Source organism: Symphalangus syndactylus, chromosome 18 (assembly GCF_028878055.3).
Source record: "Symphalangus syndactylus isolate Jambi chromosome 18, NHGRI_mSymSyn1-v2.1_pri, whole genome shotgun sequence".
NCBI lineage: Eukaryota > Metazoa > Chordata > Mammalia > Primates > Hylobatidae > Symphalangus > Symphalangus syndactylus.
Genome location: NC_072440.2, coordinates 73,598,937 through 73,611,113, shown reverse-complemented (window position 1 = coordinate 73,611,113; position 12,177 = coordinate 73,598,937). Strand labels below are relative to the sequence as shown.

Below are 12,177 nucleotides of genomic sequence, written 5' to 3'. Positions count from 1 at the left end.
CCAAGCACACAGCCATACTCCCCAAGTGTCATGGAAACCGGGAGGTCAACGTGGTCTCCTGCCATTGACAGAATATGCTATTATTATCAATTTCCTCCTCTTCTCTCTAACTTACCCCTACCCTACATTTATCAACAACCTGTGTGTATTCAGGCCCTTTTCTGTGCCAAACCATGTGCAAGATACAAAGGGCACAATGACAACCACAAAGGACAAGGACCCCATCGTTCAGAACTTGAGGCTTCTTAGGAAAGATGATGAAACAGCATTTGCAGGACAGGAGATGAGGACCCAGGGAAGAGGGTGCAGGAACCTAGCTAGGACAGCAAGCCTAGCCCAGTCTGGGGGCCAAGGAGGCCCCCCGATGTCCCTCTGCATGGCAGTGGGTTCTGAATTGCAAGCAGACCAATGGAGTGAGTTGGCATGTTAACACATAGTAGGTTACTTGGCTCAGATAAGACTACCCATAAACATACCAGATAGCCCAACTGATACCAACAGAGGGACTCAGGCACCCACAGGTTGTTGAAGAGGAAGCTATTTTAGGAAAAGAGGAACTTGACAATCTGCAAAACCCATCAGAGGCCAGGAGATGGGGTCCTTGTCTACCCATTACAGTGTGTTCCTAATCAGACCTGTTTTCAGAATATGGGGTTGGGCCACAGCTTATAGATGTTCAGAACTCTTGGTGATTTCGACCTCCTCTGTAAGGAGCCAGGTCAACCACATTTATGGAATTGGTGGTGCACTTGGCAGCACAGACAAAGTACTCATTATGAAAACCTAGCAGGAGAAGACCCCATTCAATCCCCATGACAAAAGCAGCCCCATGACTCCACCATCACACCCATTCTACAGATGAGCAAACAGTCAGAGAGAGGTACAAGCTTGGGATAATGGGGCACAGCCAGCATTTCTAAAGCCTTTGGACACAGGAGCAGCCTGTTAGTCCTCTCACCTACTGCTCTTTGGGTCTGTACCTCAATATGATACCAACACCTCCTTCACTTGCACCAGACGCCTAAAAAGAAACTCCACCAGGCTCAGAACACTTTGCTATTGAGCCAGCCTCGGATGTGACTAACGATTCTTTGAGCCTGCAAGGAAGGACAGCAGGCTGTTGGACTGCTATTCAACTGGGGGAAGGGGAAAGGTCACCTCCTCTATGAAGCCCTCCCTACCATGTCCCTGTCACCCACCCCATGGACCTCCTTGATCACGCTGCATTCAGTCATTGGTTCCTGCCGGTGACTGACTTAGTTTTGTTTATCTTTGTATCCACTGCACAGAGCTTAGCACATAGTAGGCACTAAGTTGGATTGAAGGCACTCCCTGACCAGGCCCCGCCTCCCTTTCCAGCTGATCTCTGCCAGTTCCCTCCTAGCACTTTGGAGAAACAGAATTACCTGCAGCTCCCACAAATGCAACATGCACTTACCACAATTACAATTAAACTATCAATCAATTGTGTAGTCAATTACATAGTGGCTGCCTTCTGGGAATGTATGTTCTTAATGTTCCTAGAGGCAGAGAGTACGCCAGTCCTGTTCACTGATGTTAGGTGCTCAACAAACTTATGGGACTTTTTAATATTTAAAAAAAAAAAGTTTTTTTAAGAGATGAGGTCTTGCTCTGTGGTCGAGGCTGAAGTGCGGTGGCACGCTTATATTTCACTGCAGCCTCAAACTCCTGGGCTCAGGTGATCCTTCTGCCTCAGCCTCCCCAGTAGCTGGGACTACAGGCATGAGCCATATCTGGCTAATTTTTTAATTTTTTTTTTTTGTAGAGATGGGGTCTCACTGTTTTCCAGGCAAGTATCCAATTTCTGGCCCCAAGCAATCCTCCTGCCTCGGCTTCCCAAAGCTCTGGGATTATAGATGTGAGCCACTGCACTTGGCACTAACTTTTGTTGAATAACTATTTCATGCCCCATATAGGTTGGGTCTACTATTCCCTTTGCCTAGAAAACCTTTCCCTGGCCTTCTCTGCCTCTGAGTCTTCCATTTATCTTTCAAGACCGAGAGCAACTGTCCCAGCTCCTGGAAGCCCTTCCTGAATACCCAGGTGGCGTTCCCTGTCCACTACAGGGTGTGTTCCCCAGCATGCCTCCCTCTGCCCTCTCCCCATCCTGTTGCCATTATATTGAGCTCTGCATGCAGGTCTCTCTCCACTTGAGAGTGACTGCTTCTGAGCAGGGCTACGTCTGTTCCTTTCTTTCTTTCTTTCTTTTTGTATTTTATTCAAAACACATAACACGCAGTAGGAGCTCAACATGTAGCTAATATTTATTTAGGGCTTACTATGGAGTAGGCGTGGGAAGTACTTTTTCTACATTAGTTTATTTAATTATCAGAACAGCACCTCAAGGCAGGTGATGCTGCCCCCATTTTCCAGACAGGGCCAATGAGACCTCGGGCTGTTGTCACTTGAGGCCACAATGCTGGCCAGCATCAGACTGGACCCTGACCCCCAGGATCCACTCCCCAGCCTGCATGGCACCCAGCCCTGTCCCTAGCAATCCTGGGGACACCTCCTCCTTAATCTGCTGAAATTCACATGGAAAGAAGTCCCCTCCGTTTCTTCCCTTGTCACCTCTCTAGGTTCCACTCTGCCCAGGGACCTCTGAAGCCACCCATTGCCTTCTCCTAAAGACCCCATTGTCCTCCCTGTGCAGAGTTCCAGGCCAGCCCTCCCGGGATACTCCAACCAGGCCATTCCCTTTCCTTCCTCCTCTTCCTGCTTTGATTCCACTTCTCACCCTGCTGACCCAGCAGTTTTCCCATTCGGTCCATATGTAGTTGCCACATCGGGCCACACATATTTACTGTGTGCCAGATACCATATGCAAGGCAGGGAAGCAGTAACATAGCCAGGCCCCATCCTTGCACTATAAATAAGAAAATAAAAATCTATGGGAGGTGAGGGCTGCTGCTAAGGGCTAAGGATAAAACTTCAGCAGATAAAGAATTTGCAATGATGGGGAGTGGGACAGGCTTCATTGGCTGGTCAGTTGGGCCTCTCAGAACAGACACCTGTGGGAAAGAGGGCATGAGCCCAGTGCCAAGAGATGCGTGGCCCAGGCAGAGAAATGGTGATGTCAAGGCCCTGAGTGGGCAAGGGACCAGGATCCAGGGACAGAGGGAGGCTGGTTTGGCTGGAGGGAGGAAGGCAGGAAAGTGGGGCTGTGAGGGGGCTAAGCCTGGTCACCAGGCCATGCAGGACCATTTTGTGTCCCCTCCCAATCTTGCTTGCCCAAGTAGGTTGCGTGCATCTCACTGTCTCCATCCGCCATTGGATGGCCACTCCTTTAAAAGTCACTGGAAATGGCCCTGCTTCCTGCCCTGGCCTCTCTCACAATCCTTTCTGTTTTTTGTTTTTGAGACAGAGCCTCACTCTGTCACCCAGGCTGGAGTGCAGTGACACAATCTTGGCTCACTGCGACCTCCACCACCCAGATTCAAGTGATTCCCCTGCCTCAGCCTCCCAAGTAGCTGCGATTACAGGCATGCACCACCATGCTGGGCTAATTTTTGTATTTTTAGTAGAGATCGTGTTTCACCATGTTGGTCAGGTTGGTCTCAAACTCCTGACCTCAAGTGGTCTGCTGGCCTCAGCCTCCCAAAGTGCTGGGATTACAGGCGTGAGCCACCACACCTGGCCGGCTCATATTCTTCTTGCTATTCCCTTGCATCTCTATGTGCACATTTTTTATTTCATTTTTTCTAATCTGTAACTTTGTGATTAATTTGCTATCGGAATTTTCTTTGCTGTAGTTTAGTTTCGGGGGAAATCCCATACCAGCCCGGGGATGGTAGGGTGAAAGGCTAGCGTGCTTGGTGGCTCAGGACTCTCTTGGGGGTGACAGTCCTGTGCTGGGTGGGAAGGTGACTTCTCTGTGGGGATTCTTGTTCTGGACATGGCTATACCCAGGGTTTCTGCTTTCTGTTCTTACCAGACTCAGAGCTAACCACTCCCCTTCAACACATCCCACTTTCCAAGCTTGGTCAGCCCTGCTCTGCCCACCACCCCAGCCTCCTTTGGCATCCGACCCTGGGGCTCCCTGAGGTTTTCTGGGCAGTTCCCAGATGTAAGGAGTAAAACCTGCCATCTCATTATGTCTCCTTCCCTACCAGCCTGGGGGCCAACAGCCCCATCTAGACCTTTCTGCAGTGGGTGCTCCAGCATGAGGCTGAGAAACTCTGTGGCCCCAGAGAGAAGAGCAGGCCCTGGGGGAGCAGCGAGGGTGGCACCAGGCCAGTGCCACCTCCCCAAGTCTGACCCTCACTCTGCCTCACTCCTGCACACACCCCATCATCAACTCAGGGCACCCTCATTTCCCCAAGTTCCACTCACCCACCAACGTTCAGGGGCTTCTAGAGACCTGCTCCTCCTATCTTCCAAATACATAAATAGGGTTTCCCTTGCTTAATCCCAACAACCATAACCTTATTCATACATTCAAAAAATATTCCCTCAGCATTTATGCTGTTCCAGGCACTTTCTAGGCACTGGGGATACTGCAATGAACAAGATAGATATCGTCTGATGTCCTGGAGGAGGTGGGTGGGCAGGAAGAGATTTCAGATGATAAACAAGAGAATGCGAGGCTGTGATCATGAAAACAAAGCAGGTCAGTGTCACCCAGAGTGACCAGCACTGCTGCCCTGGAGGTGATATGGAAGCTAAGACCTGAACAAGCATTCCTGCAGGGGAGGCAGCAAGTGCAAAGGGCCTTCAAGAAGAACAAACTAGGTCCCTATTTACAAGTGAGGAAGAGCTGGGGCTCAGAGGGGTTAAATCGCTGCCTGAGGTCAGGAAGCATAAGCAGCAGAGAGCTGAGATTCAAACCGAGGGCCTTCTGATGGCACAGCCTGTTCTCTTCCCACTTTGCTTCTGGCAGGACGAGGGCCCCCCAGGAAATCAACGCCGATGGATGGTCCCTAACCCCAGGCACAGCAGTCTCTCTGGATTGAGCCCCAGCCTTCCTGTCCACCCCCATCAGTCACACCAACCTCCTTGAGGTCCCTCGTGCAGCTTCATGCCTCTTTGCACTTGCATGTGTGATTGCCATGCTTGGAATGCCCTCCTCTGTTCCTTCACCAGTTGTGATCTTTTCTCCTGGTCTTTGAGGGTCAGCTTATCCCCAAAGCCTTCTGAGACACTGCAAGACAGAAATGAATGCTTCCTGCCATGGACTTCCACAGCCCATGCCTTCATTATGTTCATTTATTCATCAAATAAGCATTGCAGACCTACTACGTACTAGCTCTGTAGCCCTAGAGAGCAGAGCAGGCTTGCTTAGCTGTGGGAACCGACAGTTGTGAGAACTGATGCGCCAGACAAGTTCAGACACGAAACAGCAACTCAGAACATGGAAGTGCCACAAGAGGATGAACACAGGGACTGTGGGCACATGCAGTGGGGAATGCCAGACACCCACCCCTCTCCCAGGCTGGTTGGCATGCCCTGGGTCAGCTATGTACTTTCCAATCCTCCCTGATTATGATAGTTTAATCCTATCTTCATCCCTTGTACCTCAGCGCAGGGCCTAACACAGAGAAGACATGCATTTGAAATTTTATAGCAAGAAAGATATTCATTTTGACTGAACACCTACTGTGTGCTAGGCTCTGTTCCAAGTGTTGGAAATACAGTGTGAACAGCCGAAATCTCTTCTTTCATGACTTCTTTACATTGCTAATTAATTAATTCACATGCCAAGAAAATATAGGCTGGGAGAAGGGAGTGAAGAGGTAATAGAATGTAGCAAAACTAGATACATGGCCAAAGCAGAATTCTTGGCTTTCCCCACCTTCCTGCATCATCCCCCACCCCACACACAAACCCCAACCTGCTCCTGCCTCACAGTTGCCCATCTCAGTAATGGACACCAATAGTCATCCACTTCTTCCGAAATACCCTGATTACCTTCACTTTTCCCCATCCCATTGCCATTGTGCTGGTCCAAGCCACCATCACTTCTTGCTTAGAGCTCAGCAGCAATTGCCTTCCTGTCTCCCACTGTCTTCCTGCCTCCAGGGTTGGTTCCCTCCTTCCATATCCCACCAGCTTCTTCCAGGTTGTTGCTCATCCTCCAACCTCCCCTCCATGGTCTCCAGGTGCTTGGCCTAACACATTTCCTATCATTGTCTTAGGATCGGCCATGCCTAGTATTTTTCCCTCAAAACTGGCCAATCATCTTACTCACACTTCTGAACCTTTGCACAAACTACTCTCCCAGCCTGAAATATTCCTCTTCTCAGCTTCCCTTGCACCCTCTAACCACCCCTAGCTTGGCCTAGGTACCTCTTTCTCATTCCTACACATCAGTTTAAATATCCTGTCCTCAGGGAAGATGTCCTTCAGCCCCTAAGGTTAAGTTTGTTCTCCCTGCCCCATGGCCTCACAATATCCTTTGTATTATTTTCTTTACTTCGATGTGGTCATTCTTCATCTGCATACTCCTCCTCCTTGTCTGTAGGTTCTTGGAGGCAGGGACTATGTTTGTCCTGCTCACCATCACTAGGAATTAGCATGGTATGTCACACACAGTGGGTGCTCAATTCTTTGAATGAATAAACTCTGGACTTATAGGAAGTAGAACTTGAAGCAGTGCAAAGTGTTCAAATATCTGCTGTTACATTTACTTGAAATATGACCTTGCAACTTGATAGATGACCTCTCTGAGCCTCTGTTTACTCTCCCTGTAGGAAAAGTTATTAATATGCATTTGCAGGATTGTTGGGGAGTTATGTGTGAGAATCTGTGTGAAAATGCCTGGCTCCTAGGAGTTACTCCACAAATGCCTGGCAAATCTGTGGATGAGGAGTAAATAGCCTCATGCAATACCGTTACTCAGAAAGCTCATATCTTGGGTGAAGATACAGATAGACATGAAGTGCCTGACACATAGTATGCACTCAATAAGTGTGGGTTTTCTATCATTTCTCCTCCCCTCTTTTACATCCAAATTGGCCTCCTCTTCCTCCTCCTCCTCCTTCTCCTCCTCCTCTTCCCCTCCTCCTTCTCCCCCTCCTCTTCCTCCTCCTCCTCCTCCTCCTCCTCCTTCTTCTTCTTCTTCTTCCTCTTCCTCTTCCTCTTTAAGGAAGAGGCTCTCAAGCCAAGCTACTGGACTAGACTCCCAGCTCTGCCACTTACTGTCTGGGGAACCGTATGCCAAATACTTAAACCATTATGTGACTCAGTTTTCCTCATCTGTAAAATGGGAATAATGACGGCATTTACCTCATAGGATCATTGTAGGATTCAGCCTAGGTCAGTGCCTGGCACATAGCAAATGCCCAACAAATGTTAGCTTTTCACATGCTATTAACATGTAACACTGACAATCACACCATAATGCTCATATCTGTGGTCCTCCTAGACAGATGAAGAGACAAATTTCCAGAGAGGTTAAATGACTGTCCAAGGTCACATGTGAGGAAATGGCAGCCTTGTGCTTCAAGGCCAGGATTGCTGTGCTGAAATCCCATGTTATTTTCACTACATCAAAGAAGCAACTCAAAATAGGCCTGTGGCATTTCAGCTAATTTCCTCTAAGCCCTTCCCAAGTAACCAAATGCAGGCATACAAAGCTGCTCCCCTAAGAGCATCCATTTAGCAGCTACTAAGTACTAAGTATCCCTGGTGTGTCCCAACCATCCAACGGGGCTTGTACCAAGCCAGCTCTTCCCAGGTAGCCTTGCCTGGTGAGCAGAAGGGACCTAAGGAGAAGAACTAGGTAGGGAAGGGGAGGGGTGTGGTACAGGAACCATATAGAAAAAGAGGCTGGAGGCCAGGCACAGTGGCTCATGCCTATAATCCCAGCCTATTTTGGGAGTCCAAGGAGGGCTGACTGAGGTCAGGACTGAGGTCAGGACTTCGCACCTGAGGTCAGGACTTCAAGACCAGCCTAGCCAACATGGTGAAATCCTGGCTCTACTAAAAATACAAAAAGTTAGCTGGGCAATGTGGCAGGCACCTGTAATCCCAGTTACTCGGGAGGCTGAGACAGGAGAATTGCTTGAACCCAGGAGGCGGAGGTTGTGGGTGAGCCAAGATCATGCCACTGCACTCCAGCCTGGGTGATACAGGGAGACCCCATGAGGAAGAAGAGGAAGAGGAAGAAGAGGAAGAGGAAGAAGAGGAAGAGGAAGAAGAAGAAGAAGAAGGAGGAGGAGGGGGAGGAGGAAGGGGAGGGGGAGGAGGAAGAGGAGGGGGAGGGGGAGGAGGAAGAGGGGGGGAGGGGGAGGGGGAGGGGGAGGAGGAAGAGGAGGGGGAGAAGGAGGAGGGGAAGAGGAGGAGGAGAAGGAGGAGGAGGAGGAGGAAGAGGAGGCCAATTTGGATGTAAAAGAGGGGAGGAGAAATGAGAGAAAACCCACACTTATTGAGTGCATACTATGTGTCAGGCACTTCACGTCTACAATTTAATCCTTACTGTGATCACTCCAGCCATTGTTCATCAAGTATCTACTATATATAAAGCTATACTCCAGGTCCCAAAGATATAACAGTGAAAAAGACACAGCTGTTGACCTCAAAGAGCTTTCAAATAAGTGAAAGAGACAACACATATACAACTATGTGCTATACGTACGATGGTGGAGGTCTGAATAGGATGGGTGGCTTGGCAGTAGCTGGGAGGAACTTCAGAAAGGAACAGGTAGGTGCTAAAGTGCCCATTTAACATACAGTAAGACTGAGGCTCTAGGAACTTAACTTGTTTGGAGCTATGCCATTACTGAGTAGCAGAGTCAAGCTGTGCCCCAGGCCCATTCTGTCTCCGGTAGTCTCTGCACTGTCCATGCTGGCAGCCTAAAAGCTGTTGCTTTCCTCCCCCGCCCCTTTCCCTTTTCTCAATGATCATCTGGCCAGAAGATTAATCAAATGCTGCTAAAGCTGCAGCCGCTGTCAGTGGCTAAGATGTTAGCAGATTCTGTGGACAAACAGAAGCTTCTGAGCCTCTGTTACTGATTTCTTTTGAGCAGAACTTTCAGGGGTTGGTCTGAAAGGGGTAGGGAGATGAGAAGAAGGGCTCTATCTGCAGTCTAAAGGGATTTTTGGACAGGTCAAAGACAACCAAGATGACAGCAATAAGTGAGGGCAAGCCTCTTTGGCTCATGTGACTACCCCCAACCTGCTCTCCACTCCCCCCAAAAGGCTTAGCCTATCTAAGAGGAGGACTTGGTGCCTGCCCCTCACCTTTGCTTCAAGGACAGAAGCCATGAAAATCAGCCACCTGAGCCACTGGCTGAACTTGCTAGGTTCCCTGCTGTATGGGATCAGCAGATTAGCCCTCCCCATTCCAGTACCCATCCCTATCTTCACAGGACAAGAAACCAAAGTGGAGAAGTCTTCAGCCTGCAAATATAGCTCTTGCTGTACCCCAAAGGTACCTTAGCAGAGGTTGAAGAAACCTTGGTTCTGTTCTCCAGACACCAGGACCTTCTCCCAGATACCAGAAGCACAGCAACTGCCCCTCATAGGAGCCTTTCCCTTCTGAGAAAAGAACAGAGTGAGAGAAAGGAAGTTTTGTGCTGGGCGAAGAAACAGGTAGTTTTTCTATGTCAAAAAGAATACACTGGTCGTACCTGCAGACCAACTCTGAGCTGAGCGAAGGAAGTTAGGCAATGGACTTTACACCAAAGAAAGACTGTTTTTAATTCACTCATCTTTTATATACCTCTGATAATCACCAGATCACTGAGAAATTTTCAAACAAATAATCTCAAGAAAAAAAGTAGAGGGAGAGAGAAGAAAGTATTGAATAATTGAGCTATGGGATTGAAACATCTCAACTCCCCCTGCCTCAATTGACTCATCATACTCACATCCTCTTCAGGGTCCCCCCCCAACACACACACACACAAAATATCAAAAACATGAACCCATCTCATGCCTCATGTGCTCTTACTCACTTAACTATAAAAGTGATCAGAGAAAAAAATGTAATCCATAGCAGCAGGAATTAATGTGCTTCTTTCTACCAGAGGTCACATTAAGGAAAAGTTGCACATAAGAGAAATGAGAGGGGACACTGTAATTAACCCACAAACAATGATTCTTCTGAGGAAGAGGGGAGGGTTTCGGTGTTCCAGTGTTCATAGAAGGAAGATTTTTTATCTCTTCTGAACCAGTTTATGAATGACATAGGATACTTAGAAGGATTCACATTTCACCTACTTCCCCTGAGAACATGTTTATCCTTGAAATGAAAATCAGTGCCCAAGCCCCAGCTACGAGTCGCCCTTTTGCACCCTTTTCCAAGAATAATCTTTCCAAAATGTCTGCTTGTAGAAGCAATATTTGGAATTTCACGGAAAACTACAGAGAGACACAGATAGAGCAATGCACACCCCCTGGTAAGCCAGAGAGAGACAAAGAGAGGAGAGAGGAAAACCGAAAGAAGATACATCTAACGGACCAACAAAATAAAACAAATCCCCAGCAAAGCAAAGTGAAAACAATGATTTAAAAAACACATAAAGACGTGTTTGTAATTACCCGTCCAGGTTACATGTTCGCTGCTTCCAGGCAGAGAAACGGCTGGTTGAAGTTTTGTGCCCGTCTGACTGTGATGGGAGGGTTGTATTTGAAGCTCTGGGCACGTAGAGATGGAATGAGAAGGAGGCTGAGCTGGAAGAAACACCAACGGGGGAGGGAAGGGGGGGAGAGGGAGAGAGAGAGAGAGAGAGAAAGAGAGTGAGAGAGAGAGAGAGAGAGAGAGAGGGAGAGGGAGAGGGAGCGAGCTATCTCTAGCTACGCCTTCTTCTAAGCTCCGGGAGCCCAGGAGAGCGCTCATTTTAGGATTTGGGAGAGGGGTAAAAAGAGGAAAGGCGGCCCCCGCTCTGCGCTGGCCTTGCTGCCCCGGGGAGGGAGGACTCTGGCCGGCGCCCCCCTCCTGGCGGGCGGCCCTGGGAGCCGGGGAGCGCGCGGAGCGGGCGGCGCAGGGAGCTGTCCGGTTCAGCACCACCCGTAATGCAGTAGGTGGGAGCGCCTCCGCGGGGGCCCAGCCGGCAGCGAGTGGGGGGCAGGCGCGCGGCCCACCCTGCAGCAAGACGCCGGCTCCCTCGTTTCAAGGAGCTTTGCAGATAGGGGGAGGGAAACCCGCCTCGATTCTCCGGGAGAAACCCCCTCTCTCCCCCACTTCGCCAACACTACCCCCGCCACCAACAACAATAACCGCCGCCGCTGCTCGTCCTGCTGCCGCCGCCGCCGCCGCGCCTGCCCGCCCTGCCGCCGCCGCCGCCGCCGCCGCTGCCCAGGCAAAACCATGGCAAGCGAGACCCCCGCACCTGTGCAGCTGAGCTCAAGGGCTTACAGAATACTGAGAAGTCTGGTCTGAAACGAAAGCGCCGAGACTCCCCAAGGAAGAGAACTGGCGAAGCAAAGGATTTTCATGGCGCAGGCCGCAGAGCCGAGAACGAAGACCGAAGGTTGCATCTCGGCTCTTACAATCTCTAACTGTCTAGGTCCCGACCATGAGAAATGGTGTTGAGAATTCGGCTGTTCCCTGGTTCACTGTGGAAGCCATCTCCAAATTAACTATCACATATGGAAACTGGAGACCAGAATTTTAGAAAAAGAGATTAAGGCATCTCACTTGGGGGGGTGGGGGGTGTCTTTTTATTTTTTTTCCTTTTTTAAAAAAAAAAAAAAACACTGCAACTGGAACAGTTTCTGATCTCAAAAGGCAAGCCTCTTCCCGTGTGATCTTTATAATTTACACTCTTTTCCGTGAGCTTTCTTACCTCCCTTTTTTTATAACTCTCCATATTCTCTATTCATACATATATCCATTATATTAGTAGTGGAATAATTTTTATTTTTATTTATTTTTTTTTGGCTTTAGTACTTGCACCCTCACACACACTCTCCCGAGAACCAGAAGTCGGTTGGGTGTTTATATAATGAAGAATTATGGGGCTGTTTGATCGAGGTGTTCAAATGCTTTTAACCACCGTTGGTGCTTTCGCTGCCTTCAGCCTGATGACCATAGCTGTGGGAACCGACTATTGGCTCTACTCCAGAGGGGTTTGCAAGACCAAAAGTGTCAGTGAGAATGAAACCAGCAAAAAGAACGAGGAAGTTATGACCCATTCCGGATTATGGAGAACCTGCTGCCTAGAAGGTATTTGACTTCCCATCTCCTCCCCCCTCTCCACCCCACCCCTCCCA

At 49.1% G+C, this 12,177-nt stretch overlaps 1 protein-coding gene and 1 long non-coding RNA gene across 4 annotated transcripts in view; one reads left to right on the top strand and one right to left on the bottom strand.

Moving 5' to 3' along the window:
• The window catches only part of LOC129468212 (uncharacterized), a 234,011-nt gene that overhangs the window by 52,211 nt on the left and 169,623 nt on the right, over window positions 1-12,177 (bottom strand). The window lies entirely within an intron of this gene.
• The window catches only part of CACNG2 (calcium voltage-gated channel auxiliary subunit gamma 2), a 141,312-nt gene continuing 139,798 nt past the window's right edge, over window positions 10,664-12,177 (top strand). The window contains exons 1-2 of one of the 3 annotated variants that reach the window (XM_063623795.1): window positions 10,664-11,692; window positions 11,985-12,130. In XM_063623795.1, coding sequence (XP_063479865.1) covers window positions 11,989-12,130 — 142 coding nt within the window. In that variant the 5' untranslated portion in view covers window positions 10,664-11,692; window positions 11,985-11,988. Of the gene's footprint in view, window positions 12,131-12,177 lie in introns of all 3 variants that reach the window. The other 2 variants (XM_063623796.1, XM_055253418.2) reach the window with 2 other exon arrangements.